The following is a 27,995-nucleotide window of genomic DNA, read 5'->3' on the forward strand; positions in this document are numbered from 1 at the left end:
CAACAGTTCTAGAGCTTTTGTGTGTTCTGCTCTACTGTAATACTCCATAATAGCTGCTCTACTCTAATACTCCATAATAGATCCCTTTGTTAAAGTCATATTTGCATAGTGCAAAAGGAAGATGACTTGGTTAGAATTCTCATCCATGGTCTAAAAGAATGGCAGATGGCCTGATGTATTGCTGTCTATTGTCCAGGTTCATGGAAAAATTGAGGCATTTGATCTGCTTCTATAGAAGGTTTGCCCAGGAAGTGTGCTTTCAGAAATAGGAGCCTCTTTCCTCCATCACTGCCAGTGTCTTGAGCTTTTGAGTTACTTATACACAGAGCCAAAAAGTTTGTTCTTCATGTTAATCAGTTTTATGTCTGAACATAAGAAGCACATGGGAAAAAGTTGGAACCACCTCACTAGTACTGACTTATTAAAATTGACACTTGCTCGTCTGCTGCTGAGCCTCAGTCTGGATGCCTGAATATTCTGCTTGTCTCCAGGACTCCTGAAGCATAGAGAAGAAACAGTAGAGATTGCTGCAAGTTGAGCTCACTATGCAGTTTTTTAGAGCAGAGTTGTTTGTTGTTCTGGTTTTTGGCTTTTGTGCTTAAGAATTTTCCTTTCTGTCTTGTACTCCAGATCTGGGCTTTGTGTGTCACTAGAAATAGATATTCACGTGCTCACATGACATTCCAAGTGCTGTGATTTTCTGCCCTTCAGTCTTCTCCTTTTCTTTGCACTAGAGGTCAGCTGTTAGCTTATCTGATCAGCATTTAAGTCTTTCATAGTCCATACACTTTTCTACACAAGACTCTCTAGCAATGCCCAGCTAAGCTGAAAAGCTGTCTCTGGGCACAATATGTTCTGACCAAAAGCCAGTACCGAAGTTCTGTTGGAGTCTGCAGTAAGGCTTGTAAGGTCTGCAGTTGAAACAGATAAAAGGTAACTATAGGTAAGGGAACAATGCTGCAGGCCTGCCAGAAAAGGACAGTATTTTATGAACTGGTGCCAGCATACCTGATATCTCCCCAGTTTGCCCCTCTTAAGTTTGTCTGTTGTAATCTACCTTCCAATATCTCTGCAGGTATTAATCCAGCCACCCTCCGTGGCACAGACACAGGTGTATGGATTGGTGCCAGTGGGTCAGAAGCTGGTGAAGCCCTTAGCCAAGATCCAGTAGAGCTTGTGGGATACAGTATGACAGGCTGCCAGCGTGCTATGCTTGCCAACAGGATTTCCTACTTTTATGACTTAACAGGTAAGTGCCCCCAAACCTGTCAGTGCTGATCAGCAGTTGCAATTTGAGCATGATTGGACCACAGTTTCTGTAGAGGAGTGAGGGGGATGTGATGATGTAGACCCCTTCTGGGATGATAAAGTAGCATGCAACTACTGTAAGGAGGCATAAGAGAAGCAGAAAATGTATTGTAACTGTGGGGTAAGACTCATTGTAAGGCTTTGTAACTCAGTTGCTGCTGATGGGCATAGCTGGCATTCATCTGAAAGATCATGATGTCAGGAGGCCTTCATAAAAAGGCCTAGGTCCTTTCCAGCCTTTATACTGCTATTTGGTATCAAGTTACGTAGGAGTCAGCTAGCCAAGAGACAAACTGACTGGAACAGTTGGCTTTTTTTTTTTAATAAAGTGGAAGAATTGGGAAAACTGCCAAAATGATGTGATTGAAGGCATAGATATGACTTGAATCATGTGTGGCATTGAAGAGAGTGGAGGGATGGGAATTACTCTGAAGAGTAGCAGAGAGCAGAGATAATGGCAAGGGTAGGGGGAAGCACCAGGAAGGGGGAGGAATTTTTATTGGTGAGAGTGGGGAAATAGATGAGACCTGCCTGTGAAGCTACAATATCTCTTTTTGATGGAGGCAGAGATGGAATTTTTAAAAATATCCTTAAAGCTAAACTGTCTGCAAATTTTTTTCCACCTTTCTCATCCCTTGTTACCTGGTAAGCAGGCAGAGATGGTGATTCTTGTCTCCCATTGTATTAGGATTACCTGTTATGTTCTGAAGGAACTCTTATTTGATGTTTGGGGTTTTTAATATGTTTCTCTTGTGATCCCATCCTGTAGTCTTTGGAGAGCAACTCAAGGAAATAAACAGTAAAAAAACCAGCTTTTTTTGTTTTCCCTTTCCATTCCCTAAGGACCGAGCTTAACTATTGACACGGCCTGCTCCTCTAGTCTCATTGCTCTGGAAAATGCTTATAAGGCAATTCGTCATGGATCGTGCAGTGCAGCCCTAGTAGGAGGGGTCAACCTTTTGCTGAAACCCAACACTTCAGTGCAGTTCATGAAATTGGGTATGCTTAGTCCTGATGGTGCCTGCAAGGCTTTTGATGCTTCAGGTAAGGCATTAGTACAAAAGGTTGTCATGTATGAGAGGAACTTACTGTGGAGTCTGTGACCAGATACTCTTCTACCATAGCAAAGAGCTGGCCTTGTAGTTGTGCCTAGGTGTGCTGTTCGGGACATACCCTGGACTTGATCTGTGTTGCATGCTCCATTGAACCTAGAAAACTAACTGTGGGGAAGAAACTGTGTGGCTCACTCCTCAGATGTTGGGGAGAGGAAATAGCTGTCTTTTGATGGAAACTTTCTATCATCATTTGTGATGAGCAGCAAGCCTTTTTAGGGCATTAATTTTTTTTTAAAGAAATGGATATGTCATACTCTCAAAACAAGTCTATTGTAAGCAGTAGCTCAGGAATGAGATAACCTTACTGCATGGCCTTTTGCAACTTTTTTCAAAGCAGAGCAGAATTAGTGACTCATTCTTCTCTCTCTGCTCTCAGGAAATGGATATTGTCGCTCTGAAGCTGTTGTCGTTGTTCTTTTGACCAAGAGATCTATGGCTAAGCGGATCTATGCCACGATAGTCAATGCTGGAAGTAACACTGATGGCTTTAAGGAGCAAGGTAGGCCTTGAGCCTCTGAAAAGTAAGATACATATAGAACTGTTCAGTCTAGAGTCTTTGTCATAAAAAACAGGCTGTTGTGGGGTTCTTCTTTAGATGTGTGAAGGTTTTTTATTGTTTGGGTTTTTCTTTTTCTGTTTTGGTAATGCAAAGTTCAGGGCCCTATTTTGTAAAGAAGTTGGAGACAAGTGGTGGTTTCTACTGTACAAAATAACAGGAATGTCCTGTTGCTAGTTTAGCCTTCCTCAGGACATCTCTGCAGTAACTTCTGCCCTGATGGTAGAAATGTAGGTGGTGTTATAACTGTAAGGCTCTTTCCCTACTACTGTCCCATTTCTCCCACTCTCCAGTTATGGAGACATCAAGCATAACATGTGAAACTTGGTATAGACATCTCCTAGTATTCTGTGAACAAGTACATTTCCACACTAGTCTAACTCATTGGTTTAGGTCCACTTCTGGTTCCTCTGCTCTTCCAAAGAGCCTGAGAGGCTTATTGTATTTGGTGCTAAGGACGTTGGTGTAAATACTGAAAAAGTCTCTCTTTGGGTTTTTTTGGACCTGGTCGCCCCAAGCAGGGATTGGGGCTGGGTTGAAAGGGTGCTAAAATCAGAAGAGGAGGCATCTGGTAGGAGAGAGGAACTGACAGCAATTTTGGTCCTAGGTGTGACATTCCCATCTGGAGAGATGCAGCAGCAGTTGGTCAGCTCTTTATACAGAGAATGCGGTATTGAACCTGGAGAAGTGGAGTATGTTGAAGCTCATGGGACAGGCACCAAGGTCAGCATGGACCCTTTGTGTCTGGAGTGTTTTCTTCTCCCTTATTGTCTTCCCTTGCATCACTTGCCACACTTTTCCATCAAAATTTTTTTTTTTCCCAAATGAATTATATTTCTACCTTCTACCAGTTACTAGAATATGTACTGCTTCACCACTTTTGGATTTTGCCCAAACATCCTAATCTTTCAGATTTCTCTTTTGTGGTGTGTTTTGGAAGTGCTAGCTAATAGGCATTCTAATTATCTACCTACTAGGTTGGAGATCCACAAGAAATAAAGAGCATTGTAAATGTCTTCTGTCAATGTGAGAGAGAGCCACTGTTGATTGGATCAACCAAGTCAAACATGGGTCATCCAGAGTCTGCCTCTGGGCTTGCTGCATTAGCCAAGGTAACAGGTGGCTTGAGAAGGAAAATTGGGGGATGGGGGCAACACAACAGTGTGTGGGGTTTTTAATGTTTGTTTGTTTTAAGGAAAATTTTGCACTGATCCAGGATAAGATGTTCACTGGTAATGAGAACTACTCAGGTGATTCTCATTAATTATCTACTTCTTGCTTTACATGCAAATACTTTTAAAAGCTCAGGTGGCTATTCTGCAAGCTGGATATGAATGCCCAGGTGGCGCTCTGCTGTGTGCACACACAAGTATGTGCATGCATGCATGCACACACACTTTAGTTTCCCCTTCCTGCTGAATTCTACAGGAGCATAACTCTGCTCAGAATAAAGGCTTTGGGATCACTTTATTGATTATCCGTATGCCGGACCTTCCAACAAAACACTGCTGTAAGTTGTTTGGGTTTGAGGGCCGTACAAGTGGAGGGATTTGAATGTTTGGAGTAGTTGGCCATGACCAAAGATAAGAGGCAGTGTGGCTTTTCAGTGCCAAGAGAGTAGCTGATCCTTCTGGCTGTTTGTTGGACGTATCATCTCTTCCTCTTCTCTCTCATGTTGGTAAGAAGCCAGGCAAGTTCTTTGGGATGAGGCTACCAGCTTGAATAACTGGTTGTCTTAGCAACCAGCCTACAAACTACTGCTGTAGGCAGACAATCATCTATTGGCTCTGGCTGCTAAACTGCTTAGCAGAGAGCTAGCTATGTTCACACTTGGTTGTAAGCCTATTACTGACAGCCTTAGAGCCATGCAAATTGAAGTCACGTACACTGTCACTGCTAGAAATTTAGGCTCTTTAAAGTGGCTATTGTGACCTGAATACATACAACTTGCTGTGAATAGCCTCATCTGCAAAGAAATTATGGAAACAGCAGTGTCTGCCTCTCTGTAGAGGGAAGTTTACTTCTTTAGCACCTCTATCTCTGACACCTCCTTCATAGAAGGAATGATAACTGAGTCATAAAATAAACCTCTCCATCCGTACTGTGTTGTACATCATAAACAGTTTGTTTAGTGTAGTTCTGCTGTGATCTGTCAGGACAGGTTCATAACTTTGAGGTACTGTTTCCCTGTCTATGTTTCTTAGAGGATGCAGAACTGAAAAGACAAGGGCCACAGTTTCTTTTTGAGGACTTCTGACACTGTGTTTTCTCGCTCTTTTTTCATCAGTTTTCTTACTTAAACTTTGTATCAGAACTTCCAGCTGCAGACAAGAGCCCATGGAATCCATCATGTGTGCTAGAATATCTTTTTGCTATGCTTTTATTAAGTTATGTTAGGTCTCGTTTCCAGATCTGGCATCTTGAAAGCACCTGAAGCTTTGGAAGGATATTGGAAGCTCTGTCTCTGTTCTTGATTCTTTGAAAATTGGGCAGCAGTTGGTATTTTAAGATTTGGAAGTTAATCAGAATGGCAGATCAGGTGTCCTTCAGACCAAGCCAGAAACTACACCAAGCCCACTGTCCCTTAGACAGTAACTGTCTTGAAGTCTGCAGTTTCCGTAAACGTTTTCTTTTGGAATTCCATAAAATGCTCTTCCATGAGATGTCAGTTAGGAAAATAAACTGTGAAAGTATGCAGTTTCAGACTTGAAGAGAATCCATTTAATCTTGTGGATAGGTAGCAAAGAAACTAGAGCTTGCCAAGGCAACTTCAGTTAAATTCTGGTAAGGGAGGGAAAACTCACCTGCACCTTTGAACTACTTAGCCTGTCTAATTACTTGCTGCATGGCAGAGACAAAGCTTCTTGGTGTCTCTGGTGTGTTCTCACTGTACTGTACTGTCAAAGTTGTATAGAAACCATGGCAGACTTAAAAGTATAAATACGTATGCTGTGTAAAGCAACAGCAAGTTCATAGTGCGTAGTATTGTAGGTGTTAGGACAGTGTGCGTGAAAATACTTGTACTGCAACTTTAAACTTGCTGACTGGAGTTGAAATTGTGCATTTATGCTGGTTGTTCTCCCAGGTAGGCTGCCATGTCTGGTAGGCAACTTGGAAGAACAGTTTTCAAACCATTATCTGTTTCTCTGACCATTTTGGGGTGATGAAGGAACTGCCAAACATACAGAGCACAGTGTTTGCAGCTGACCTTGTAGTCTGTGATTTGCTGTACTTGTGCTACAGAGGAGTATGGTCTTGGTGTTATGGGCTGTTCATAGAGATGCTGCTGAGAGAAGGGAGCCCTTGCTTTTTTGACACAGCTGTTTCAACTCTCGTGCTGTTTCTGTACTTCTTTTTGGCTCTGCCAGTTCTGAACAGTCTGCTGTTCCTGGTTTTTTGGATCAAGAAGACAACAAATGGGTGCAAAGCAGCAAGCAAACTCCTTTACCAGTGCTTCAGCTTGGCTCTTTTGCAGCAAAGGCGGAAAGGGAAGCACTTGTTGTCATAAGGAAGAGCATGTGTGGCAGTGTGTGTGACTGGGGAGGCATGAAGCAGAGCATGGTGAAGGAGCAGGATCTGAAAGGGGAGAAAGAAGATGTGATATTCTTAGTAGCCAGGCTGCTTTTCCAGCAAGACTGCATGGCTTTCCAGTTAGAAAGGGTCTGGAAGCTAAACTTAGAACTGCCACCCTCACCTTTGCTGCTGACTTTCTGCATGGACTTAATTTGCCTAGGTGAAGTAGGTAATACCTTAGTAACATCAATAATGCTATTCTCTGAAGTGTCCCTTTATCAAAGAGAGCTGCTTCAGTGTATGCTACATGGTCACTTATAGTAAAACAATAACAACAAAAGAATGTTTGTTACAAGAAAATGTGGAGCACAGAACACTCTGTTTTTTCTTCCAGGTCATTCTCTCTCTGGAATATGGGCTGTGGGCTCCAAATCTTCATTTCAATACCCCAAATCCAGATATTCCTGCCTTACAAGATGGCTCTTTGGAGGTAGTTTGTAAACCAATTCCAGTGAAAGGTGGCTTTGTCAGTATCAACAATTTTGGCTTTGGAGGTGCTAATGCTCATATCATTCTGAGGCCAAATGAGAACAAGCAGCAGCCTCTGGAGACTTGTAACACGCCAAGACTGGTTCAAGTTTGTGGCAGAACACAGGAAGCTGTAGAAATACTAATTCAAGAGAGCAGAAAACATGGAGGATGCAGCCCATTTGCAAGCCTGCTCAGTGATATCTCTGTAGTTCCTGTATCCTCCATGCCCTACAGGGGCTACACACTAGTTGGCACTGAGACTGACATAAAAGAGGTTCAGCATGTTCAAGCATCTGGTAGACCACTCTGGTACGTCTGCTCAGGTAGGTGTGCAGCAGTGGGTCCAGGCTTCTGCATTCCTTTGTAGATCTGTGGCTTGAGCAATTGGATTCTGTGCTCTAATATTGTTTTCCACTGTAGCATGTGGAGGTATCTTGCAGCCCTGTGATATGTCTAGGAGACTCATGTTCCGTGTATTTTATTTAATCCTTCCAACTTTGCTGTCTTCTGATGATAGCAAAGTCCAGGAAAATAAAAAACTGTGTGTAATTTAGAGTATGTTAGAAATGTACAATGTTTTGCTCTTAGATAGAATTCTTTCACTGCCAGAGCAAGTGTGTGATGTCTGCTCCTTTTGTGGAGTATTACTAAAGGTCACTTTCTCCTTGCCTATCCTGCAGGCATGGGAACACAGTGGAAAGGTATGGGCCTGAGCCTTATGAAGTTGGATTTGTTTCGGAAGTCTGTATTACGCTCAGACGAGGCTTTGAAGAACACAGGCCTCAAGGTCTCAGACCTGCTTCTGCAAGCAGATGAAAACACTTTTGATGACATTGTCCAGGCATTCGTTGGACTAGCTGCTGTTCAGGTAAGACTCAAATGACTGGTGGAGGGCGTCATGGACTCAATCCACATAAGCATGCTCTGCTAGCATGTGTCTTTGGCTGGTAACACTTCATAACGCTTAGTGGAAACTTGTTTTGTGTAATAGGCGAATGACAGCCATTAGAAGTATCCCTTTGATAGTAGGGAGAGTGTTGCACCCTTGAGTTTTGGCCTCTGCCACTTGCAAGATGCTTGAACAAGTATTGAGCTAAACTGATTTACGTGTGTATCTGTGTGTGTATGTGGGGCAGTTTCTCCTTTTAAGAGACTAAGGAATGTCTTTAAGTTTTATACAAATGTTTATGTCAAGGAACAAGGTTCTATTGAATGCCTTCTAAAATTTGTTCTGCAAATGAACTAAATGATGCTAAATGAAGTCTCTTTTAATTGTGAGTGTCAATGTGGGGTTCATTGTTTTTAATAAACTAGAGGCAGAGCTTTTAAAGTGGTCTGGAAAGCTGGTCTTGCCTCTTACTTTGTACAGACATGCTCTTGGCAACCTCCTGTTGCTGGAAATACTTTCTTAGTGGAAAGCTACATAGTGGAGAAGCCCAACCATTGCGGGAGTCGTGTAATGATTCTTGGGATTGCTTTGAAATGAGACCGGAGCTGCAGTTGTGGGGCGGGGGGCAGGGGAAAGCAGCGAGGCCAAGAAGAATGTCTGTACCAAAAAGCCATTTTGTAATGTACTTGCTACTGCTATGGGCCTTTGAGGCCTGACACCTGTTTACTCTGGCATGGAGTCACTAATCCTACTTTTCCTTGCAGATTGCCCAGATTGACATGCTGAAGGCTGCAGGTCTGCAACCTGATGGGATTTTGGGCCACTCAGTGGGAGAACTAGCTTGTGGCTATGCAGATAACTCCCTAAGTCATGAAGAAGCCATTCTCGCTGCTTATTGGCGGGGAAGGTGCGTTAAAGAGGCCAAATTGCCCCCAGGAGGAATGGCTGCTGTTGGTAGGTATACCTTTATCAAAAGACTCATATAGGGAAGTAGATCCGATTTCTGTTGTTTAGCATTGGGATAAAATTGGGCTCTGAAATGTGTTGGTGGAGACAATCATGTCTGTAAAATTTTGGTTACTGTTGCTGCTTCTTTTTCATCCAATGTAGAACTTGTTATTAAATATTGAAGTTGCTATAATGGTAGTAATCTCTGACCTGGAATACAGCAGAATTTTGGTAATCCATCCAAAGCTATGTGGAAATGGAGGCCAGTGACAGAGGCCTGATAATCCAAGGCACTGGGGGTTTTGGCTCTTGAGATAGATAGGTGTGTGTGTGTGTATACATACACATATATTTAAATTAATTAAAAAGGAAAAAAAAGGTATTTCTGATTGTCTGCAAGAGTAATGAGATGTGAAACCAGTAAGCCACTATTACTTAGTGGGCAACTGGCTAGTGGAACTTAGTGCCATTAACTTACTTGGGCCGAATAGCACTTAGGAAGAAGTTTTCTTCTGAACAAGATTTGCTCAGTGTTTCTGTAAGTCATGTCGTTTTGCCCACTGTTGGGTGAAACTTTGAGCTTTGGACCCAGCAGTTTTTCTTTGTGGTATGGCTTCATAGTGACTTACATGTTTAAAACTAAAATTATTTTTGGCAGTGTTGTTGTTCTTACTGTTGGACACAGTGGTCAATTAAAAACTGAAACACTTAAGAGAAAAGCTGTTGTAGGTCTAATGAAGCATGTTTGACTAGGTCACTTGTTATAATCCTAGACTTCTTACTTTAATGCTACGTAGGACTACCTACCTAATTTAGCTTTTTTGTTTTCATATTAAATACATGACACTCTTATCACAGAACTTATCTCGGAGTGCTGCATATAATATGTTTTTCATAATCTGATGTTGAGTTCAGATTCTTCCTGTGACTTGTATCCATGTAACGTATGACCAGATGCTGCATGTGTTAAGCTAGTTTAAGCCACTAGAGTTGTTGATTTCTCTTAGATGTTTTGCAGTGCTCAGTTTCTGTGAGTCAAGCTTGTGTGTTTTCTCTCCTGTTCTAGCTCGGATTGCTAAGGGCAAGATGAGACAAAACAACTAATTCTGTAGCTTCTTTGAAAGTGTGTGGGTTCCCCCTGTCCCTTAATGGGATGGTACGAAGATTCAGTCCTCTGTTCTTGTGCTCGATATCACAGTGATAAATGTCACATTAAAGCCCTGAGATAAAAATCCTTAGCTTTTGCAGAATCCCTTTTTGGGAAAGGGGGGATGTCTGTCTTTCTCTTAAGAATCCTTCTCAGTTTTGCAAAATGCTGAATTAAGCACAGTGATTCTGCAGTTAAGATTGCCTCACCTTATGAGGCTCACTGCTAGAAACACTTGTATTGTCCTGAGGTCTTCCTTCTGCAGGTCTGACATGGGAGGAATGTAAGCAATGCTGTCCTCCAAATGTGGTACCAGCCTGTCACAACTCTGAAGATACTGTCACTGTTTCGGGGCCTCTGGTGAGCAAGGAACTGATATGGTGCATACCAGAATTGTGATTGGGACCCGTGAAGTTGTGGTTTGAAGAGAGCATGAAGCTGAGTTAAAGCTCAGCTGCTTGCAAAGGGGAGCTGGATTAAAGTGGTGGGTGGGAGGGGACATGGTACTTCGTATAAACTTAAATACTCAAATGTTCTGTGAGAGAAAGTGATGTTAGTGTCTCAGTAAGCTCGTAAAATATCTCTTGCACTGAATAGTCTTATAGCCATGGGCATAATGAGTGATAAATTACAACACTGAGAAGGGCAATAACCTCATCCTCGGTATGCCTTACCTTAAATGGCAAGTGATGAAGGGCATGGGGAGAGTACAGTGACTCGTACAGATCCCAAATACATCGTGAGCTCTTATTTTTAGTTCACTTATATTCCTCTTCTTAGGACTCTGTGAATGAGTTTGTAGCCAAACTGAAAAAGGATGGTGTGTTTGCAAAGGAGGTGCGCAGTGCTGGAGTTGCATTTCATTCCTACTACATGGCATCTATTGCACCAGTGCTGCTCAGCGCCCTGAAAAAGGTAATATTGCCAAACTATGGCTTGCATGGCTTAAGCTCGGGCACCTGGATTTGAATGTAAGTGATGTTGAGTGTAAGGGGGTTCCTTTCTTTAGGAGGAGAAGGAAATCTCTTGAAGAGCATGTAGACCTCTGAGACCTAAGGTTTGAAGTCCTACGGCCTCAAGCAGAAGGATGTCCTGAACAATCAAGCTGTGAAAAAGAGGGGCAGCTTGCTTTTGCCTGTCTTATTGTTATCTGTGACATGTAACTCTTCCTCCTGTTCCTCTTCCGTGTCTGTCTGTAGGTCATTCCAGACCCTAAACCTCGTTCAGCACGATGGATCAGTACATCTATCCCTGAATCTCAGTGGCAGAGTGATCTGGCTAGGACTTCCTCTGCAGAGTATCATGTGAACAACCTAGTGAGTCCAGTGCTGTTTCATGAAGGTCTGAAGCATATTCCAGAGAATGCTGTTGTAGTAGAGATTGCTCCACATGCTCTTTTACAGGTATTGTATTTGATTGTGTTGCTATGATACTATATTGATATGCTGCTGCATGAAGGAGATTGAGGGTCTGAGGACTAGGGAATACTGCTTCCCCCCCCCCCCCCCCCCCCCAGTTCTGAGAACACTTTCTCTCTCCAGTACTTTTGAGTCTCTCCCACTTTTAACATTTTATTTTCTTGATATTTTTTTTTTTGTGGGGGTTTTGGGGTGATTTTTTTTGGGGGGGTGGGGGTGGTGTATGTTAATATTTAGGGGAAAAAAACCCAGACAAAAAGCCCAACACACTACCACTTCCCTATCCAGACATTCACATCGTTGCCTTTATTCATTGCCATGCATTTCAGATAGCTGATAGTCAGCTCTCTGAACTGTGCAATGAGTAAGAAAAGCATTTCATTCCTTGGATCTGTTGGAGAGTGTGTGTGAAAATTGGGAGGGGGGGAGAAATTCAAGACTAACAGGCCTTCTCTATGAAAAATCTGTTGTCACCATCTGTACACTGAATTTGGTTTGAGGTTCTTGTCTTAGAAAGTGGTGGCTAGTAGTGGTGTTTTCCCCTCTTCTAAATGAAGTAGTCTGTGACCACAGGAGCTTGCTTTCTTCATAAACTCCTTTGCCCTAATGATCAGATCATTACTTCTTTCTCCCCACCCTGTAAGAATTGATCTTTGTGGAATTAGCTCCATAGTAGAGGATGCAGAATATGAGGTACATTAGGATGCACTTGCTCCACAAGATGGGTGCTGTAGTCTTGTGCCTGTCCCTTAATTCTCAAGGACTAGTATTCTTTTATTTGGTCTGTGGCATGCAAGAGGAAAAAAGATTCTTAAGAGGAATCATCATTACTTGTGAATCAAGTTTAATAGTTACACAGTGCTTCTGAGTTCCAATCCAGTATATATGTATTATGTCATGTTAGTCTTATTTATGCTTTGGAAGTGACTTGAAGGGAGAATCAGAGCAGAGCTTTTAAATCAGGCAGATATTTTTTTCTATAAAAAGATTATACTCTCCATGTTAAAAACATTGTACAATTCTGAACTCTGATGCAAGTGACTAAAGACTTGAACAGCTGGGTTTGAGAGTGTTCTGGTTTTCTCTTCCCTGCCTTCCTTCTCCCAGTTAAAGACTGTGGAATCGAACTGAGGAGAAGATACAAGTTGGGTCAGATGTTCAAGGCTGCGTTTTTTGATTTATTAGCTGTTGCTTGGAAAATGCTCTAGAATGCTTCAGACTAAAAGAGGCTGCTCCTGGGAGTAAGGGCCTAAGCTGTGTGTGGTGCGGGGGTGTGTGCACGAGCAGGAGGCTTGAGAGTGATCTTGCAGTTCTTGAAATGCAGCTTTTGATTCCACTTGACGATCTGCTTGGGAAAGGGAGATTTGTGTTTTGGCAGAATTTCATTAATATTACATAGGTTCTGCTTTACCAGATGTGCAACTTCTTGGGTTGCTGGAAGGGTATCATCCTGCTCTTCTTACCTGTTAAAATGGTGTACGTTCTAGCACCTAGCACAGAACTCTTGGCACAGAAACAGAAGTTGTTTGAGATCTATAGAGAAAAATGCAGAGACAAAGTAGTAAGTAATGCCTTCCACCAGTGATTTATGGGCTCTACTTGACCAGGCTATCTTGAAGAGAGCTTTGAAACCAACTTGTACCATTCTACCTTTGATGAAGAAGGAGCACAAAAATAATTTGGAGTTCTTCCTAACACAGACTGGAAAGATTCATTTAACTGGGTAAGGAGACTAAGGGAGGAGGGTGAGTGGGGTATCAATTAGGAGAGAATTCAAGTCTCTTCTCCAGCATGCATGCCTTCACAAGGATTGAAATACTTCTCCAACAAACCTGGAAAAAAATGGGGTTAACATCTGTGCTTCACATATTTAACATGCTCGCTTATGAAGTGTTGCCTTGGGTTAGAGACTGCTTGGGCTGGGAAGGTGCCTTTTAAAGAGCAGTCACATCTTAGAGGCCTAATAACCTGGAACTAGCTCTTGGAAATAAGCTTTGCATCTTGCAGACTGTTACAGTTACAAATTTGGCTGCAGTAAGTGTTCATGGTACTGCTGGAGAAATCTCAGACACAGAGCCCAAGACCAGTTACTGTTTGACCTCTAAGTATTAAGGTCAATTCCACACACACACACACGCGCGCGCGCACACATTGTCTTGATCCTTTTTGTCTTCCTAGGATAAATGTTCTTGGAAATAACTTGTTCCCACTTGTGGAATACCCTGTCCCGGTGGGAACACCCCTTATTTCTCCATACATCAAATGGGACCACAGCCAGGACTGGGATGTTCCAAAAGCTGAAGACTTTCCAGCAGGTTCCAAAGGCTCTGCATCTGCTTCAGTCTACAATATTGGTGTGTTTACCTGTTTGGGGTTTTTTGTTTGTCTCTTTCCTGCTTTACCTCTGCATTTCTTTTGTAAAACTGTGAAAAGGATGCTCAAAGCAGCATCCTTGAAGCCATCTTCTGAAGCTTAATGTTTGGTTTGCATTGAAAAAGACTGGATCTGCTTCTGAAATGGTCGGAAAGAATATAAACAGAGCAGGAAACTGCCTTGATTTCAGACTCATGGTAGTTTCGAGAGCTGCATGTTGCCAGGCAGGATAGCTGGGGAAACCACTAGACTTGGTTTCTATGGACACCTCTTACAGACATGGAGGGGAAAAGACTCCTTTATTTAGGGTGTTTATATTATTTTTATTCTTCTCTTTATTCTTTGACAGATGCAAGTCCTGATTCTGCTGACCACTACTTGGTTGGTCACTGCATTGATGGCAGAGTCCTGTACCCAGCAACTGGCTACCTAGTACTGGCTTGGCGAACTCTGGCACAGTCTCTTGGCATGGCTATGGAGCAAATGGCTGTTATGTTTGAAGAAGTCACAATTCATCAGGCAACTATTCTTCCCAAAAAGGGTGAGTGAGGAGTGCTGGTATAACTGCAAAACTGCGTGATGAAGGGAGTGGGAGGAAAGAAATGCAAGGGGAAAGTGAGGAGGAACACAGGAGAAAGAATATAAAGAGTGCAACATGACTGAACAAACTGAATTCATACAGTCAAGTAGCACATGTTAGTCATTTCTGTTACACGTTGTGTGCAATGAGTCTGGAGATGGTGAAAGAGAAAGCTCTGCTTGAGGGTGGTAGCAATGAATGACCTCACGGTCCTGTCTTTCTCAATGCTTCTTGCAGGATCAGTACAGCTGGAAGTAAGACTTATGCCTGCTTCCCACTGCTTTGAGGTGTCAGGGAATGGGAATCTGGCTGTGAGTGGTAAGTGAAGAAAGTGTAAGTGTATGCGCTATCCTACTAAAATCCCTTATTTATGGACACTGATGATTCTTATTCTTGCTACTGTGCCCATTAGGGAAGATATCCCTCCTAGAAAACACTGCTCTGAAGAACTTCCATAACCAGCTAGGTGACTTTCACAGTCAAGTAGACATGAGCTCAAAGTCTGGCCTCTTGAAAGAAGATGTTTACCAAGAGCTGCATCTGCGTGGATATAATTATGGACCAACTTTCCAGGGCGTTCTGGAATGCAACAGTGAAGGTGAAGTTACTTTCTATAGACGAATGATGAGCACGGTTATTGCAATGATGAATATTTGCTCTTTTAATTTCTTTTTTATTAACAGTCCACCTGACTCTGCTTTGTGTGCTAATTATACTTTGTGTGATAATGGAGAACAACTAACAGTTCTGACAGAGCATTGGGAAAGCTGTTATCTCCAATGTAGAACTGACTAGTGGAGTTTACAGGGGAAGCTGGGTACATACAGCAGACTTTGCATTTGATAAGCAGTGACTTCTGGCATTTACTGAATGACAAAATCACATTGAGGCTTCCCCTTCCTCCTCTTCTGCAGCAAGCGCAGGGAAAGTTCTGTGGAATGGGAACTGGGTGACCTTCCTTGACACCCTGCTACACGTCACAATCTTAGCTGAGTCTGGGCGCAGTCTACGCTTACCCACCAGGATTCGCTCAGTGTATATTGACCCAGTGCTGCATCAAAAGCAGGTGTGCCAATACCAGGACAACGTAGAAGGTAATGTCTCTCATGCCTGGGCTTTTGCTAGTTGCTTTGACTTCTGTGTGGATGAATGTATGACTTCCTAAGAAGCAGCATGGACTTTGGGGGGCCCTCTTTGTTGCCATGCTGTTCTGCAGCTTCTGTAACAGTCTGACATAGCACTGTTCATTTGATCACCTTGAATAAAATACTTGTAGTGTTTGATGCAAACTTGCAATTCTTTCCTGTCTTTCAGCTGTTGATGTTGTTGTGGACCACTGTCTTGATAGCCTTAAAGCAGGAGGTGTTCAGATCAATGGTCTTCATGCTTCTGTGGCACCACGACGACAACAGGAACGAATCCCTCCCACCTTGGAAAAATTCTGCTTTGTGCCCTATACTGAGAGTAACTGTTTGTCTTCCAGTGTCCATCTTAGCGCATACCTGGAGCACTGCAAAGGTAGAGTGGGATTGGTTTCTTGTCACACTAGGGGAATCTTCCAGCCTGACAGAAATGTCTCAGAGAACTGTTCATGCTACTTCAGAACATCCAAGAAATAAAGTGTTGGTCTCTGTAGAAGACTTGAGCAGGAGTCCTATGTTTGCTTGCTAGAAGCTATAAAAGCTACTTCTGCCTGAGGTATCACTAGAATGTAAGTAGGAGTAAAGCTGTGGGGGGGGGCATCTACCCTTCTGTAACAGCCAATGTGGTATCAGATAGCACAACCCTCTCTGCCAGCAGAGAGGCACAAATCATCTTCTTTAGGGAGAAATCCAGCCTAGCTGCTTCAAACACTGACAGGAGAGCCTAATTCCTCAGGTCTTCAGCTTTCTTGTTTGTTTTTCCCGGTGAACTGCCAAGATGGGTAAGCTGACATGTCTGTTCCCGTTTGGTTGTGGGCACAAGAGCATATCCAAGGAGGGAAAGTGGTTTAGTGAGGCATGCCAAAAAAAAGTTTGTGTTTGCTGCAAGAATAGAGTAGGAGCATCTTAGTCTGCTCTGAAACTGGTAGCCTAGTACAGTGCTCTTTGGATAGAGAGGCATCCACTCAGCTCATCACTCTTAAGTGCCTTTTCATGAAAGGGAAAAAAATTACTATTTTTTGAAGTTTTTACTCTAGTCATGAATTTTGCTGTATCTTGAGACAGCAGTTTTGCTGTTCTATATTGGTAGTGTCTTCATGCTTATCCTTCAATTTGGCAATAGATTTTAAAGATTGCTCTTTTTTCCGCAGTGTCCAAATACTGTTCCTGAAGTTTTTTACATATGCTGTAGAGGGATTTTTATTTTATTTTTTGTAATGCTGTTTCTGATCTCAGTCAGGATTAGCTGTTTTCCTTCTGGTTATGAAGCAAAAGAGCACTTCAGTATTTTTGTATCTGCAGAAATCTATAGTTTCCCTCCACAACTCCTTAAATCAATCAGAAGTTTTCTGTTAGTTACCCTCTTTCAGTCAGAGTCTTTCCACAGGTAATTTTGGTGTTTTGGACTGTCTTGCTACAAAGCCTACTTGTTTGGGGGCTGCAACTACTCCACAATACATAAACATGTGAGTGTACAGGAGCATACACTATGTCTTTGTGGCTAGGCTGATAATACGAGATGCTGTAACTTGTGGTGCTGATCAGCTCACATAACAAATGAAGGCAAAGAGGAAAAGAAAAATCTTTGGAAAATCTGACTCTTCCTTTCATTTCCCCTTCTATTCCATAGATCTGATCCAGAATTTACAGGCTAAGGTGGCAGTGCATGGGGTCAAATTAGTCATCCCTGGACTAAAAGATGCAGTGGCTGCTGCAGAGTCCTCACCCATACAGAAGGGCCTTCAGCATATCCTTGCTGAAATCTGCCGTCTGGAACTGAATGGAAACCTCCATTCTGAGCTGGAACAGATAGTGTCTCAAGAGAAAATGCACTTCCAGGATGACCCTCTTCTCAATGGATTGCTAGATTCTTCAGAGTTGAAGACTTGCCTGGATGTGGCAGTGGAGAACATGACCAGCCACAGGATGAAGATAGTAGAGGTTAGCTGGAAGCCTGGGATGGGACCATAGCCAGTGTTTCGAGGCCTTCCAGTAACCTGATCACATACTTCTATTGTTCCAGTTAGAATTCTGAATATCATTCATGTTTCAACTTGGTTTCCTCTTTTCCTTCCCCTTCTTTTCTCACAGGCTCTTGCAGGAAGTGGACATCTGTTCTCTCGTGTCAAAAGTATTCTGAATGCTCAGCCCCTGTTGCAGGTGGACTACATTGCCACTGACCGCATCCTGGAAACTCTTTCAGCTAATGAAACAGAGCTACAAGATGCTGGAGTTTCCTTTAGCCAGTGGGATCCATCTAGCCTTCCCTCTGGAAATCTGACCAATGCTGACCTGGTGGTATACAACTGTTCAACAAGTGTTCTAGGGAACACTACTGAAGTTCTCTCTAATTTGGCAGCTGCAGTGAAAGAAGGGGGATTTGTTTTGCTACACACCCTTCTTAAAGGAGAAACTCTTGGAGAAATTGTCAGTTTCCTTACAAGTCCCGATCTACAGCAGAAACGCAGCTTCCTGAGTGAGGTAAGCTCCTGGAAGGACAGATACTTTCTCAGTGGATACTGTGGACTCTGCTGCTTGCAGAAACTCTTGTGATGAATGTTGAGTAGCTATCACTAACATTGGTTTCCATTGAGGCCCTCTGCAGGAACATGTAATATACACTTCTTCAGAAGAGAAGAGTTGTGAATTTCCATATATTAGGTTGGGAGAGTAAACTCTGAGTTCTGTCAGGAAAGCCTTTCTTAATGCATTGAGAATTATTCGTTGTCATTTGTATATCTCTATAATCCATATGAGAACACTGGCCAGGGCAATTCCTTTATAGCTAAAATAATGTGCTACATTGTTGGGTGGGGTACAGCTTTATCACTGTAGGATCCTAAAATGCTTCAGTATCAGAATATCTCTCTTCTTTTTGATATCACTGCTGGGCATGAGACTTTACAAACTAATTAAATTCTTCTAATACTGAAGTCGTCCCAGAAAGGAAGGCTTTTTCTGTTGTACTTTTCTTTTTTATTTCCTCCTTCCTTCCCTTCCTCCCCACTTTATCTGATCCCATAATGAGATACAGCAAAATAAGCCCTTGGAAGTGGCAGGGAGCGGGCAGGGTGTCTACTTTATATCTGCAAGCCAGTATGTCATGCAGATGAACTAATGTCAATGCTGGCACAGGAGGAGGAGAATGAGTGGCTAGGGTAAGAGTGGGAACTGGGACGTGACCTTTTCTTGGCAGCTGTTAGACTAAGCAGTAATGGGAAACTGCCCCTCTACAGAACATATGCATTCTTCCTGATTTGAGGGGCTGTAGCCTCTCAGCTCTTCTTTTTAGAATGAGAGTAGCACTTCTAAACTTCTAATAGTTTAACTTTTTTGTTTGTAATTCTGGAGTGTGGTAGTTGGATTTTGAATTTTGCAATGATATGGATTCTAGCCCTTTGGTTACTGCAGTGATTTTTCAAGGAGACTTAAGAAGAAAGGGTGAGTTCTTTGGCTTTGCATCTTACCCAGTAAAGAGGGGGGATAAAAAGTAGACTGTGAGATGCTACTGAAGCTGATAACTTAAAACCTAGATCTGTCACAAGTGTCAGTAGCCTGGTATTAGCAAATCCCTTGGATAAGATACATGCAAGTTGAATGCACCTTCTCTAAAGAAAATGATATGATGCAGGTGAGAGTGGGCAGGACTTAATATTAGTTCTTAAAGTTTGCTGGATAGGGACACAGTCCCTAGTCCTCAATATAAGGGGTCACACTGTAAAAACCTTCTGCAGTTTTGTGCCTGGTACATGAAAAGCAAATGGGTGCTTTTCTAAGAGCCTGCAGTCATCTTTATTTCATTGATAGTGGAGTCTAGTGTTTCTGGATAGGCCATACATGCATTTTCATTCTCTTGTTTTTCTGAAATGCTATTTCAATGTAACTTAAGTGTATAGGAGGTGCTTCCCTGTTAGTGGTTGGTTGCTTCTCCCCACCCCACTGCAGCTGAAGGATTTGGGTGACTTGGTATTTCATGTTTCCTCTGTCCTGCTTTACTTTTTCTATTGCAGACAGGGTTTATGTGACATAGACTGGTAACATCTAAACTCAGTGTTTTCACTTCTGTTATTTTCTGTGTTGGAATCTGTACATTGTGTTTGCCTGTGGATGTGTTCCTTACTGCTGGAATTAAATTCTAGACATGTTCAAATACCCTATGGGATTTGACAGCATGGTCACTGCTCTGGTTTTTTGCACACCTGGTAGTGTGGTAAGCCTAGTTCCCTAACCAGGGCTTTGAGATATTTGTACTACTGCTTTCTGAGGATCTTTCAGGGAAGAAGGAATAGCCTAGACATGGATAAAGTACTGTTATGTTAATCAAATATATATTTGTACTGAGACAATGCAGAACAGATGCCAAGATTTTGAGCAAAAGCAAGAAAGAGGTGCACAGTGCCTGTTGTTCCTGGTGAAGCTGTCTTTGAGGACATGCAACATGAAGTATAGATGTGACTTGTATTTTTAATTGACTTTCAACTTTCCTGTTAATTGTTGTTTTACCTGATTTGACAGGCACAGTGGGAGGGCTTATTTAGCAAAGCCTCACTGAATCTGGTTGCCGTGAAGAAATCGTTCTTTGGCTCAGTTATTTTCCTCTGTCGCCGGCAAGCCCCTGCCAAAACACCCATTTTTCTGCCAATAGATGAGACCCATTATAAGTGGGTTGAATCCTTGAAGGTGAGAATTCTTGTGTCCTGGATATCCGAATTTCCAAATAGTTATGCTTTCTACATGAGATATTTAGCAGTATTAAAAGGTGTCGGTGTGTTACTTTTCTTAAAATAGAAGTTATTCATCTCTGCCTTAAGGATATGAGGACTATTTCCTTTCTGTGGTTCCTAGTAAAACATTTTGAGGTTTGTCCTGTAGGAGGTCTTGGCTGACCCATCAGAGCAGCCTGTGTGGTTGACTGCCACCAGTTGTGGGAACTCAGGAATTTTGGGAATGGTGAACTGCCTCCGCCTTGAAGCAGAAGGCCACAGAATCAGGTATATAAGCATGTCCTTGAGTCACAGTTGGAGATGAGATTTTTGTGTTAGCTTCTTTTCAGGCCTGTAGCAAAACAAACAAAATGACAACTCTTGGCTTCTAGGTGTGTGTTCGTTTCCAACTTGAACCCTTCATCAGCTGTCCCACCCACGAGTCTTTCTTCCCTGGAGATGCAGAAGATTGTTCAGAGCGACCTGGTGATGAATGTGTATCGTGATGGAAAGTGGGGCTCCTTCAGGCATCTCCCATTGCAGCAAGGTAACTCCTTTAAGTCTGAGGATCACTTGCAGGGCCTTGAGTTTGAGTGGACTGTGAGTAGAAAATGAGTAGCTATTGTTCCTACAATTATTTTTTTATTATTATTATTTTTAATGGATAATTTTGAATTCTTCTGCTCCATCTCAGAGTGAACAGTAGTGTGCTTTGGTGCCAGGAGGAGTGATGAGCTGTTTAGGGTATGGGTAGTATTGCAGGGTAAGAAAGGGCTTTCTGGAGAGCAAATAGAGGAGGAGGTAGCAGTTACCCAAGGAATTTACTCATTCTGGAAAGTGTGTGCCTGTGTTAATGTGGGTAAAGTTCTTACTGTTCCTTCTTCTGCAGCACAATCTCAGGAGCTGACAGAATATGCCTATGTAAATGTGTTGACTCGTGGAGACCTCTCATCTCTTCGTTGGATTGCCTCCCCACTTCGACACTTCCACACAACTAACCCCAATATTCAACTCTGCAAAGTCTATTATGCATCTCTTAACTTCCGGGACATTATGCTGGCCACAGGAAAGCTTTCTCCAGACGCTATCCCTGGTGAGTTAAAATTACACTAGAAGAAAATGTATTACTGTTCTAGAGTTTATTCACATAATCTCCTGAATGTTAGTTATGCACTGGCTAAAGTGCATATCAGTTTTTGCTTAGCAAGAAAGCATACTTCTGAAAAAAAAAGTATAGCTCTGCTGCAGGACTGTACACCAAAAACTCCCAAGTTCTGCTTCCAGTTGCAGTCCCATTTTTCATACAGCAAAATTAATAAACCTTGCTGCGAGGAAACATTACTAGGCCCATTGCATAGATACTAAGCGTGAGGTGAAACAACTTGATGGAGGGTCCAGAGATGGGTAGGGTACATACCAAGGTGAGAATGTTGAAGTTTCATGCTGCCATGCTACTGGACAGGCTTTGCTTTTAGGGGAGAAAAATGCAAGGTGAAGTCATCTCCTGTCTACAAAATGGAGGTGATGACATCTTGTCTCATAGTGAGTTAAAAATTAACATAATGTCTATTAAATGGTTTCAGAGCTCTATTTAAAGGAGAGGGGGCAGAACATGTATAAAGTGCATTTGGAGATTCTTATGGGTGACTTGACTAGGGCTGGGTTTCCCTTCATGACTGAGATTAGTCTCTGCCTAAAATGGGTGTTTGCAAAAATAAGTTTTGCAGTATATTTTTGTTGTGATCATCCTTTCTAGTTTATGTATCATTCTTTTTCAAAGAGGAACAAAATTGCCTCTGAAACAAGATGTTTCCATGAAATTTCCCAGATGAAAAATGGAAACTAAAGCAATATCACCAAGGATACAAAGTAAGATTTAATGAGACTAAGTCCTTTTCTGCCACTCTTGTAGTGAGAAATTAACTATGGTGACTTAAGAGCTGTCTACACAGTAGGTAAATCCCAGCACTTTTTTCTGTCTCTGGGGTTCTAACTTTCAGGGATTACTGTTGTAGTAAATTCTCGACCAGGGGATTTTAGAAGAGAAATTTCCGTTGTAAAAAATGCTAACATTCTTTCAGGTAACTGGGCTTTGCAGCAGTGCATGCTGGGCATGGAGTTCTCTGGACGGGACCTGGCTGGAAGAAGGGTGATGGGATTGCTGCCAGCAAAGGGGCTGGCTACAGTGGTAGACTGTGACAAGAGGTTTCTATGGGAGGTGCCTAAAAACTGGTAGGTCAACTTCTGTCTTCTGGTTTGTGTATGTGGTTAAGATTTCCCTTCCTGCCTGAGGCCCTGATCAGACCAGAGTACTGTACAATGGGTAGATTCCCCTCTGGGAAATAACAGAGCTATAGTGTCCTGAGCAGCTATAGGATTTGGCTTAGAATCGCTGCAGGAGTTGAGCGTAATTTTTTTGTACAGTGGCTTGCACAAGGTTATCTCTTTCTTGGGCTTTTAGCTCCATGTGTTTCAAGTATACACTGGGATTTCGGTGTTGATTATGGTACTGGTTAGTTACTGAAATATTTTTGCAGAAGGATGAAGCTCCTGGCTGTGCTTGGTAGCTGTGGTAGTCTGCTGTATGATTGAGAGTCATCTATACTCTTTGGTCTGTCTTGGCAGTTTAACCTTTCCATTGCAAAAAAGCAAACTTCATCAGGAGAACCTATTAGCCTATTCCAAGGCTAAAGATATCTTCTCTCTTTCATTTTGCTTCTTAGGACTCTGGAAGAAGCAGCTTCAGTGCCTGTGGTTTATGCCACTGCTTATTATGCTTTAGTGGTTCGAGGTGGTATGAAGAAGGGTGAGAGTATCCTTATTCACTCTGGATCAGGAGGTGTGGGCCAAGCAGCCATTGCCATTGCCCTGAGCATGGGCTGTCGTGTCTTTGCTACTGTAGGTGAGTACTGAGGGCCCAATGTTGGGGGGGGGGGGGGGCGGGGAATTGTATTATATATATAAAATATAATATTTATATTATATATATGTATAAAAAGAGAAGAAGTGTGTGTGTGTGCGTGTGCATGTGTTTATATATAAAAATACATATTTATGTCTATATTTTCCCCCCAATATGATCTCCTGTAACTTCGATCTAGTTTCTAGACTGAGAACAGGATACATGGTAAATACAGCTACTGGCTATGCACTTTAAACTTCCACAGCACAGACAAATTTATCTACCTCTGTTCACGATGTAATCAGAAGTATGAAAGAAGAGCAAGGCTGCTTCATTTTAAATTCAGTAATGTGATCAAAGAATGTCTATCCATTGTAAAGCTTGGTCTGTTTCTGGTCCTTGCTCTAGCTCATAAATGAGCACTAACAACTAGACCACCTTTGTCCTAAGGTCTGACACCTTGAGAGCTTTGAAGCAAGTCCTTGATGGCTGCTCAGACTTACAGTCCTTGGGAAAAGATATGCAGATGAAAATGGGCTGTTTCACCATAAAAAACTTAGTGTAAAAGTACTGGCATCATGTAGCCTGTCTTCTATTTCCAGGCTCCACTGAGAAACGCGAGTATCTCCAAGCAAGGTTCCCACAGCTGGATGCTAATAGCTTTGCCAGCTCCCGAAATACTACCTTTGAGCAACATATACTGCGAGTTACCAATGGAAAAGGTAAGTTCAAGGAATGTTTTTCCTTCTTTTGTCAGCTATGCCACATTATGCAGTTGCACTTTGTCCTGGCTTTGTCTGGGATAGAGTTAATTGTCTTCCTAGTAGCTGGTATAGTGTTATGTTTTGAGTTTAAAGTCAAGGATTTTTTTTTAGTTTCTCATGCCCAGCCAGCAAGAAGGCTAGAGGGGCACAAGAAGCTGGGAGGGGACACAGCCAGGGCAGCAGACCTAAACTGGCCAAAGGGATAGTCTATACCATGTGACGTGATACTGTCCTGGTTTCAGCTGGGATAGAGTTAACTCTCTTCCTAGTAGCTGGTGCAGTGCTATGTTTTGAGATCAGTATGCGAAGAATGTTGATAACACACTGATGTTTTCAGTTGTTGCTAAGCAGTGTTTAGACTAAAGTCAAGGATTTTTCAGCTTCTCATGCCCAGCCAGCGAGAAAGCTGGAGGGGCACAAGAAGTTGGCACAAGGACACAGCCAGGGCATCTGACCCAAACCGGCCAACGGTGTATTCCATACCAGGTGACGTCCCATCCAGTATAGGAACTGGGAAGTGGGGGCAGGGAATCGCCGCTCGGAGTGAGTGAGCGGCTGCGTGGTGCTTAGTTGCTGGCTGGGGTTAAACCATGACACATGTCTAGTATATAAACTGAGGGGAATTGCCACTCAGGGGACTAACTGGGCATTAGTCAGCAGGTGGTGAGTAATTGCATTGTGCATCACTTGTACATTCCAATCCTTTCATTATTATTATTATTATTATTATTGTCATTTTATTAGTGTTATTATCATTATTAGTCATCTGTTCTATTAAACTATTCTTATCTCAACCCATGAGTTTTACTTTTTTTTTCTTTTTTTTTTTGTCTTTTTTCGATTCTCTCCCCCATCCCACTGGGTGGGGGGGAGTGAGTGAGCAGCTGAGTGGTGCTTAGTTGCTGGCTGGGGTTAAACCACAACATGCTTTCTAAAGACAAAACGAGTCTGAAAAATAGGGTTAGGCTCTCAGAGTTGAGTTTATTAAATAGTTGCCTCTCCTTTCATTGCAGGTGTCAACCTAGTGTTAAATTCCTTGGCAGAAGAGAAGCTCCAAGCCAGTTTGCGTTGTCTTGCTCGACATGGGCGCTTTTTGGAAATAGGCAAATTTGATCTGTCTAACAACAGTCAGCTTGGTAAGATGGGGCATCAGAAATACATCTAATTATGTTTAAGCAAGCGAGACAGCACAACCTATAAACTATCTTAACACAGACTAATCTTCAAATTTAGAAAAGCTTTTAGCTGCAGTACTTGTTTCGCTTTTATCACTAACAATTTATGTGGTCTTTTAAACAAATACCTTCCTGGAGAAGCATGACACTTGGCATTTTTCTGGAAGCCTGCATAAAACATGCAAGATAACTTCATTATCTTTCTCAAAGTCTTTCTTTAAAATCAGTATAGGACATGTTGCCCACAAAGTGTTTGGATAGGAAGGTAGTAAGAAGCAGCTTTTATTTCACATGGCAGTGTTTACCAGTGTCTGTTAGCTTGTAAATTTCATAGATCCTTTGGACTTGACTTAAACTTTTTGCGATGTAACATCTATTTGTAATAAATAAGTGCACTGTAAAACTTAGCAAATGAAGTTCATGCATATACAAGCTGCAGTTTTGCCCTCTGTTCTGGGTAAACTTGATAATTTGTAAAGTGAAAGTAGTTGGAATTTTTCAGATAACTACAGAGAACCTGACCTTGGGATAACCTTAATTTGTTATTTCACTAAATATCTGTGCCACTTTGAATAGAGTATGATAGTTCCAGTTGGAAGGGACCTGCAATGATCATCTAGTCCAACTGCCTGACCCCTTCAGGACCAACCAAAAATTAAAGCATATTATTTAAGAGCATTTTCCAGATGCCTCTTAAACACAGGCATGGTGCATCAACCACCTCTCTAGGAAATCTGTGCCAGTGTTTGACCACCCTTTTGGTAAAGAAATGTTTCCTAATACCTAGTCTGAACTGCCCATAACACAGCTTTGAGCCATTTCCACGTGTCCTATCACTGGATACAGGGAGAAGAAATCAGCACCTCCCTCTCCACTTCCCCTCCTCGGGAAGCTGCAAAGAGCAATGAGGTCACCCCTCAGCCTCCTTTTCCCCAAACTAGGCAAACCCAAAGTCTTTAGCTGCTCCTCATAGGACATCCCTTCCAGCCCCTTCACCAGCTTTGTTGTCCTCCTATGGACCCATTCAAGTACCTTCGCATCCTTTTTAAATTGAGGGGCCCAGAACTGCACACAGTACTCAAGGTGAGGCCACACCAATGCTGAATACAGTGAGATAATCACCTCTCTTGACCAGCTGGTTATGCTGTATTTGATGCATCCCAGGATGCAGTTTGCCCTCTTGGCTGCCAGGGCACACTGCTGGCTCTGAGCCTGCTGTCAACCAGCACCCTCAGACCCCATTCTGCACAGCTGCTCTCCAGCCACTCCTCTCCCAATTTATATTTGTCTGCTGTTACTCGGTCTCAGGTGCAGAATCTGGCATTTGTTCCTGTTAAACTTCACATGTCATTGATGATTGCCCAGTGTTCCAGTATATCCAGACCCCTCTGCAAGGCCTCTTGTCCCTTGAGAGAATCAATAGCACCTCCCAGTTTTTGATGGCACAGGGTCAAGATTAACCTGATTTCTCTTGGATGGGAAAACAAATTTGAATGTTATAATGCGATATGTTAGTGAAAAATTACAAGAATGTTCTCCTGGTGTAGAACAATTGCATATAGCAAGGGTTGACGGTCTCCTTTCTTATACTAATTTGAAAAGATCCTAGCATCATGGAAAATTCCTATGAGCAACAGTTTCCTGTGGAGATGGACAGGATGTACGTGGGATTCTAGCTCCTCTGTGACTAACTCAGCTCTCACTAGACATTAAAAAATGTCCTTTTTAATATCAGACTGACCATGTCATAGCTTGTCATCTTGACACACAATTTTTGTGAGTGGAGTTTCTGTTAAACTGGCTTGCTTGTAAGAGAACAACTTAATTAGTATAGCATTTAGAGAGTATATGCAAGAATTAGTTTGGAAAATGTAGAATTCTAGCAACTAATGACTGCTTTACTACTCAATCTTACACTACTGACCAACGCAGAAGATAGTCTCTGTTTTGAAACGTCAGCAGCATCAGGTCATAACCAAATTGCTTTTTCTAGGAATGGCTCTCTTCCTCAAGAATGTGGCATTTCATGGCATCCTACTAGATGCAATCTTTGAGGCTGGAAACCAAGAGTGGGAAGCAGTATCAGAGTTGTTGAAAAAAGGCATAAAAGATGGTGTAGTAAAGCCCCTGAGGAGTACAGTCTTCAACAAAGAAGAGGTAGAAGCTGCCTTCAGATTCATGGCGCAAGGAAAACATATTGGCAAAGTTATGATCAAGGTAATGAGATAATGACTTTGATTCTCTGATGTATCTGTCATCCTCTGTAGGTGGCTATATTGGATATTTTGGTCCAGTTCAAGTTGAAATTGTATAACTAGGACAGCACAGTGTTATTGTTTTTACTGTTGACATTGTAACGAATGTAACTGTCGAGTCTGTCACTGATTCTAAAAGGTTCATTCCCATTGACTGGAGGAACATATTATGGAAAGATAAGAAATGCATTGTGTATCTGATCTTAACTACTTTTTTCTTTCTTTTTGTTTTTTCTTTTGCGGGGGGAAAGGTCCAAGAAGAGGAAAAGGAATATCCTTTAAGAAGGTCTGAACCAGTTAAAATCTCTGCCATCTCCCGAACCTCCTGTCCATCTACCAAGTCTTACATCATCACGGGGGGCCTAGGAGGATTTGGGCTTGAGTTGGCACAGTGGCTGGTTGAGAGAGGAGCACAGAAGCTTATACTGACATCTCGTTCTGGCATACGAACTGGTAAGCAAAAATCATAAAGGAGCAGGGAACATGACTGTCTTTCAACAGACCTCAGTTTGTAGCATCTCTCCATTTTTAAGTGTCCTATCAGCAAATAATAATGTTCTTGATCTCTTTCCTCTCATGTGTGTATTCTCTCGCTTCAAACAAGCTGTTGTCCCCTTTATTCTAAAGGAGGAAGTATCTTTTAACATGACTTCTTTTCCAACTGCTTCTTTCCTCT

At 42.3% G+C, this 27,995-nt stretch overlaps 1 protein-coding gene across 1 annotated transcript in view; it reads left to right on the forward strand.

The window, feature by feature from the left end:
- Positions 1 to 27,995, forward strand: part of FASN (fatty acid synthase) — a 46,210-nt gene that overhangs the window by 7,496 nt on the left and 10,719 nt on the right. The window contains exons 4-33 of the mRNA XM_075044030.1: positions 1,076 to 1,249; positions 2,152 to 2,352; positions 2,800 to 2,922; positions 3,587 to 3,702; positions 3,957 to 4,091; positions 6,887 to 7,346; positions 7,704 to 7,891; positions 8,677 to 8,866; positions 10,273 to 10,367; positions 10,788 to 10,922; positions 11,207 to 11,410; positions 13,033 to 13,148; positions 13,604 to 13,779; positions 14,148 to 14,339; positions 14,616 to 14,696; positions 14,791 to 14,976; positions 15,293 to 15,472; positions 15,693 to 15,896; positions 17,151 to 17,461; positions 17,612 to 18,001; positions 20,036 to 20,200; positions 20,393 to 20,511; positions 20,616 to 20,770; positions 21,113 to 21,316; positions 22,305 to 22,455; positions 22,947 to 23,125; positions 23,728 to 23,847; positions 24,903 to 25,025; positions 27,058 to 27,281; positions 27,571 to 27,772. Of these exons, the coding sequence (XP_074900131.1) occupies positions 1,076 to 1,249; positions 2,152 to 2,352; positions 2,800 to 2,922; positions 3,587 to 3,702; positions 3,957 to 4,091; positions 6,887 to 7,346; positions 7,704 to 7,891; positions 8,677 to 8,866; positions 10,273 to 10,367; positions 10,788 to 10,922; positions 11,207 to 11,410; positions 13,033 to 13,148; positions 13,604 to 13,779; positions 14,148 to 14,339; positions 14,616 to 14,696; positions 14,791 to 14,976; positions 15,293 to 15,472; positions 15,693 to 15,896; positions 17,151 to 17,461; positions 17,612 to 18,001; positions 20,036 to 20,200; positions 20,393 to 20,511; positions 20,616 to 20,770; positions 21,113 to 21,316; positions 22,305 to 22,455; positions 22,947 to 23,125; positions 23,728 to 23,847; positions 24,903 to 25,025; positions 27,058 to 27,281; positions 27,571 to 27,772 (5,499 nt within the window). The remainder of the gene's footprint in view (positions 1 to 1,075; positions 1,250 to 2,151; positions 2,353 to 2,799; positions 2,923 to 3,586; positions 3,703 to 3,956; positions 4,092 to 6,886; positions 7,347 to 7,703; positions 7,892 to 8,676; positions 8,867 to 10,272; positions 10,368 to 10,787; positions 10,923 to 11,206; positions 11,411 to 13,032; positions 13,149 to 13,603; positions 13,780 to 14,147; positions 14,340 to 14,615; positions 14,697 to 14,790; positions 14,977 to 15,292; positions 15,473 to 15,692; positions 15,897 to 17,150; positions 17,462 to 17,611; positions 18,002 to 20,035; positions 20,201 to 20,392; positions 20,512 to 20,615; positions 20,771 to 21,112; positions 21,317 to 22,304; positions 22,456 to 22,946; positions 23,126 to 23,727; positions 23,848 to 24,902; positions 25,026 to 27,057; positions 27,282 to 27,570; positions 27,773 to 27,995) is intronic.

Source organism: Buteo buteo, chromosome 13, assembly GCF_964188355.1.
Source record: "Buteo buteo chromosome 13, bButBut1.hap1.1, whole genome shotgun sequence".
NCBI classification, from domain to species: Eukaryota; Metazoa; Chordata; class Aves; order Accipitriformes; family Accipitridae; genus Buteo; species Buteo buteo.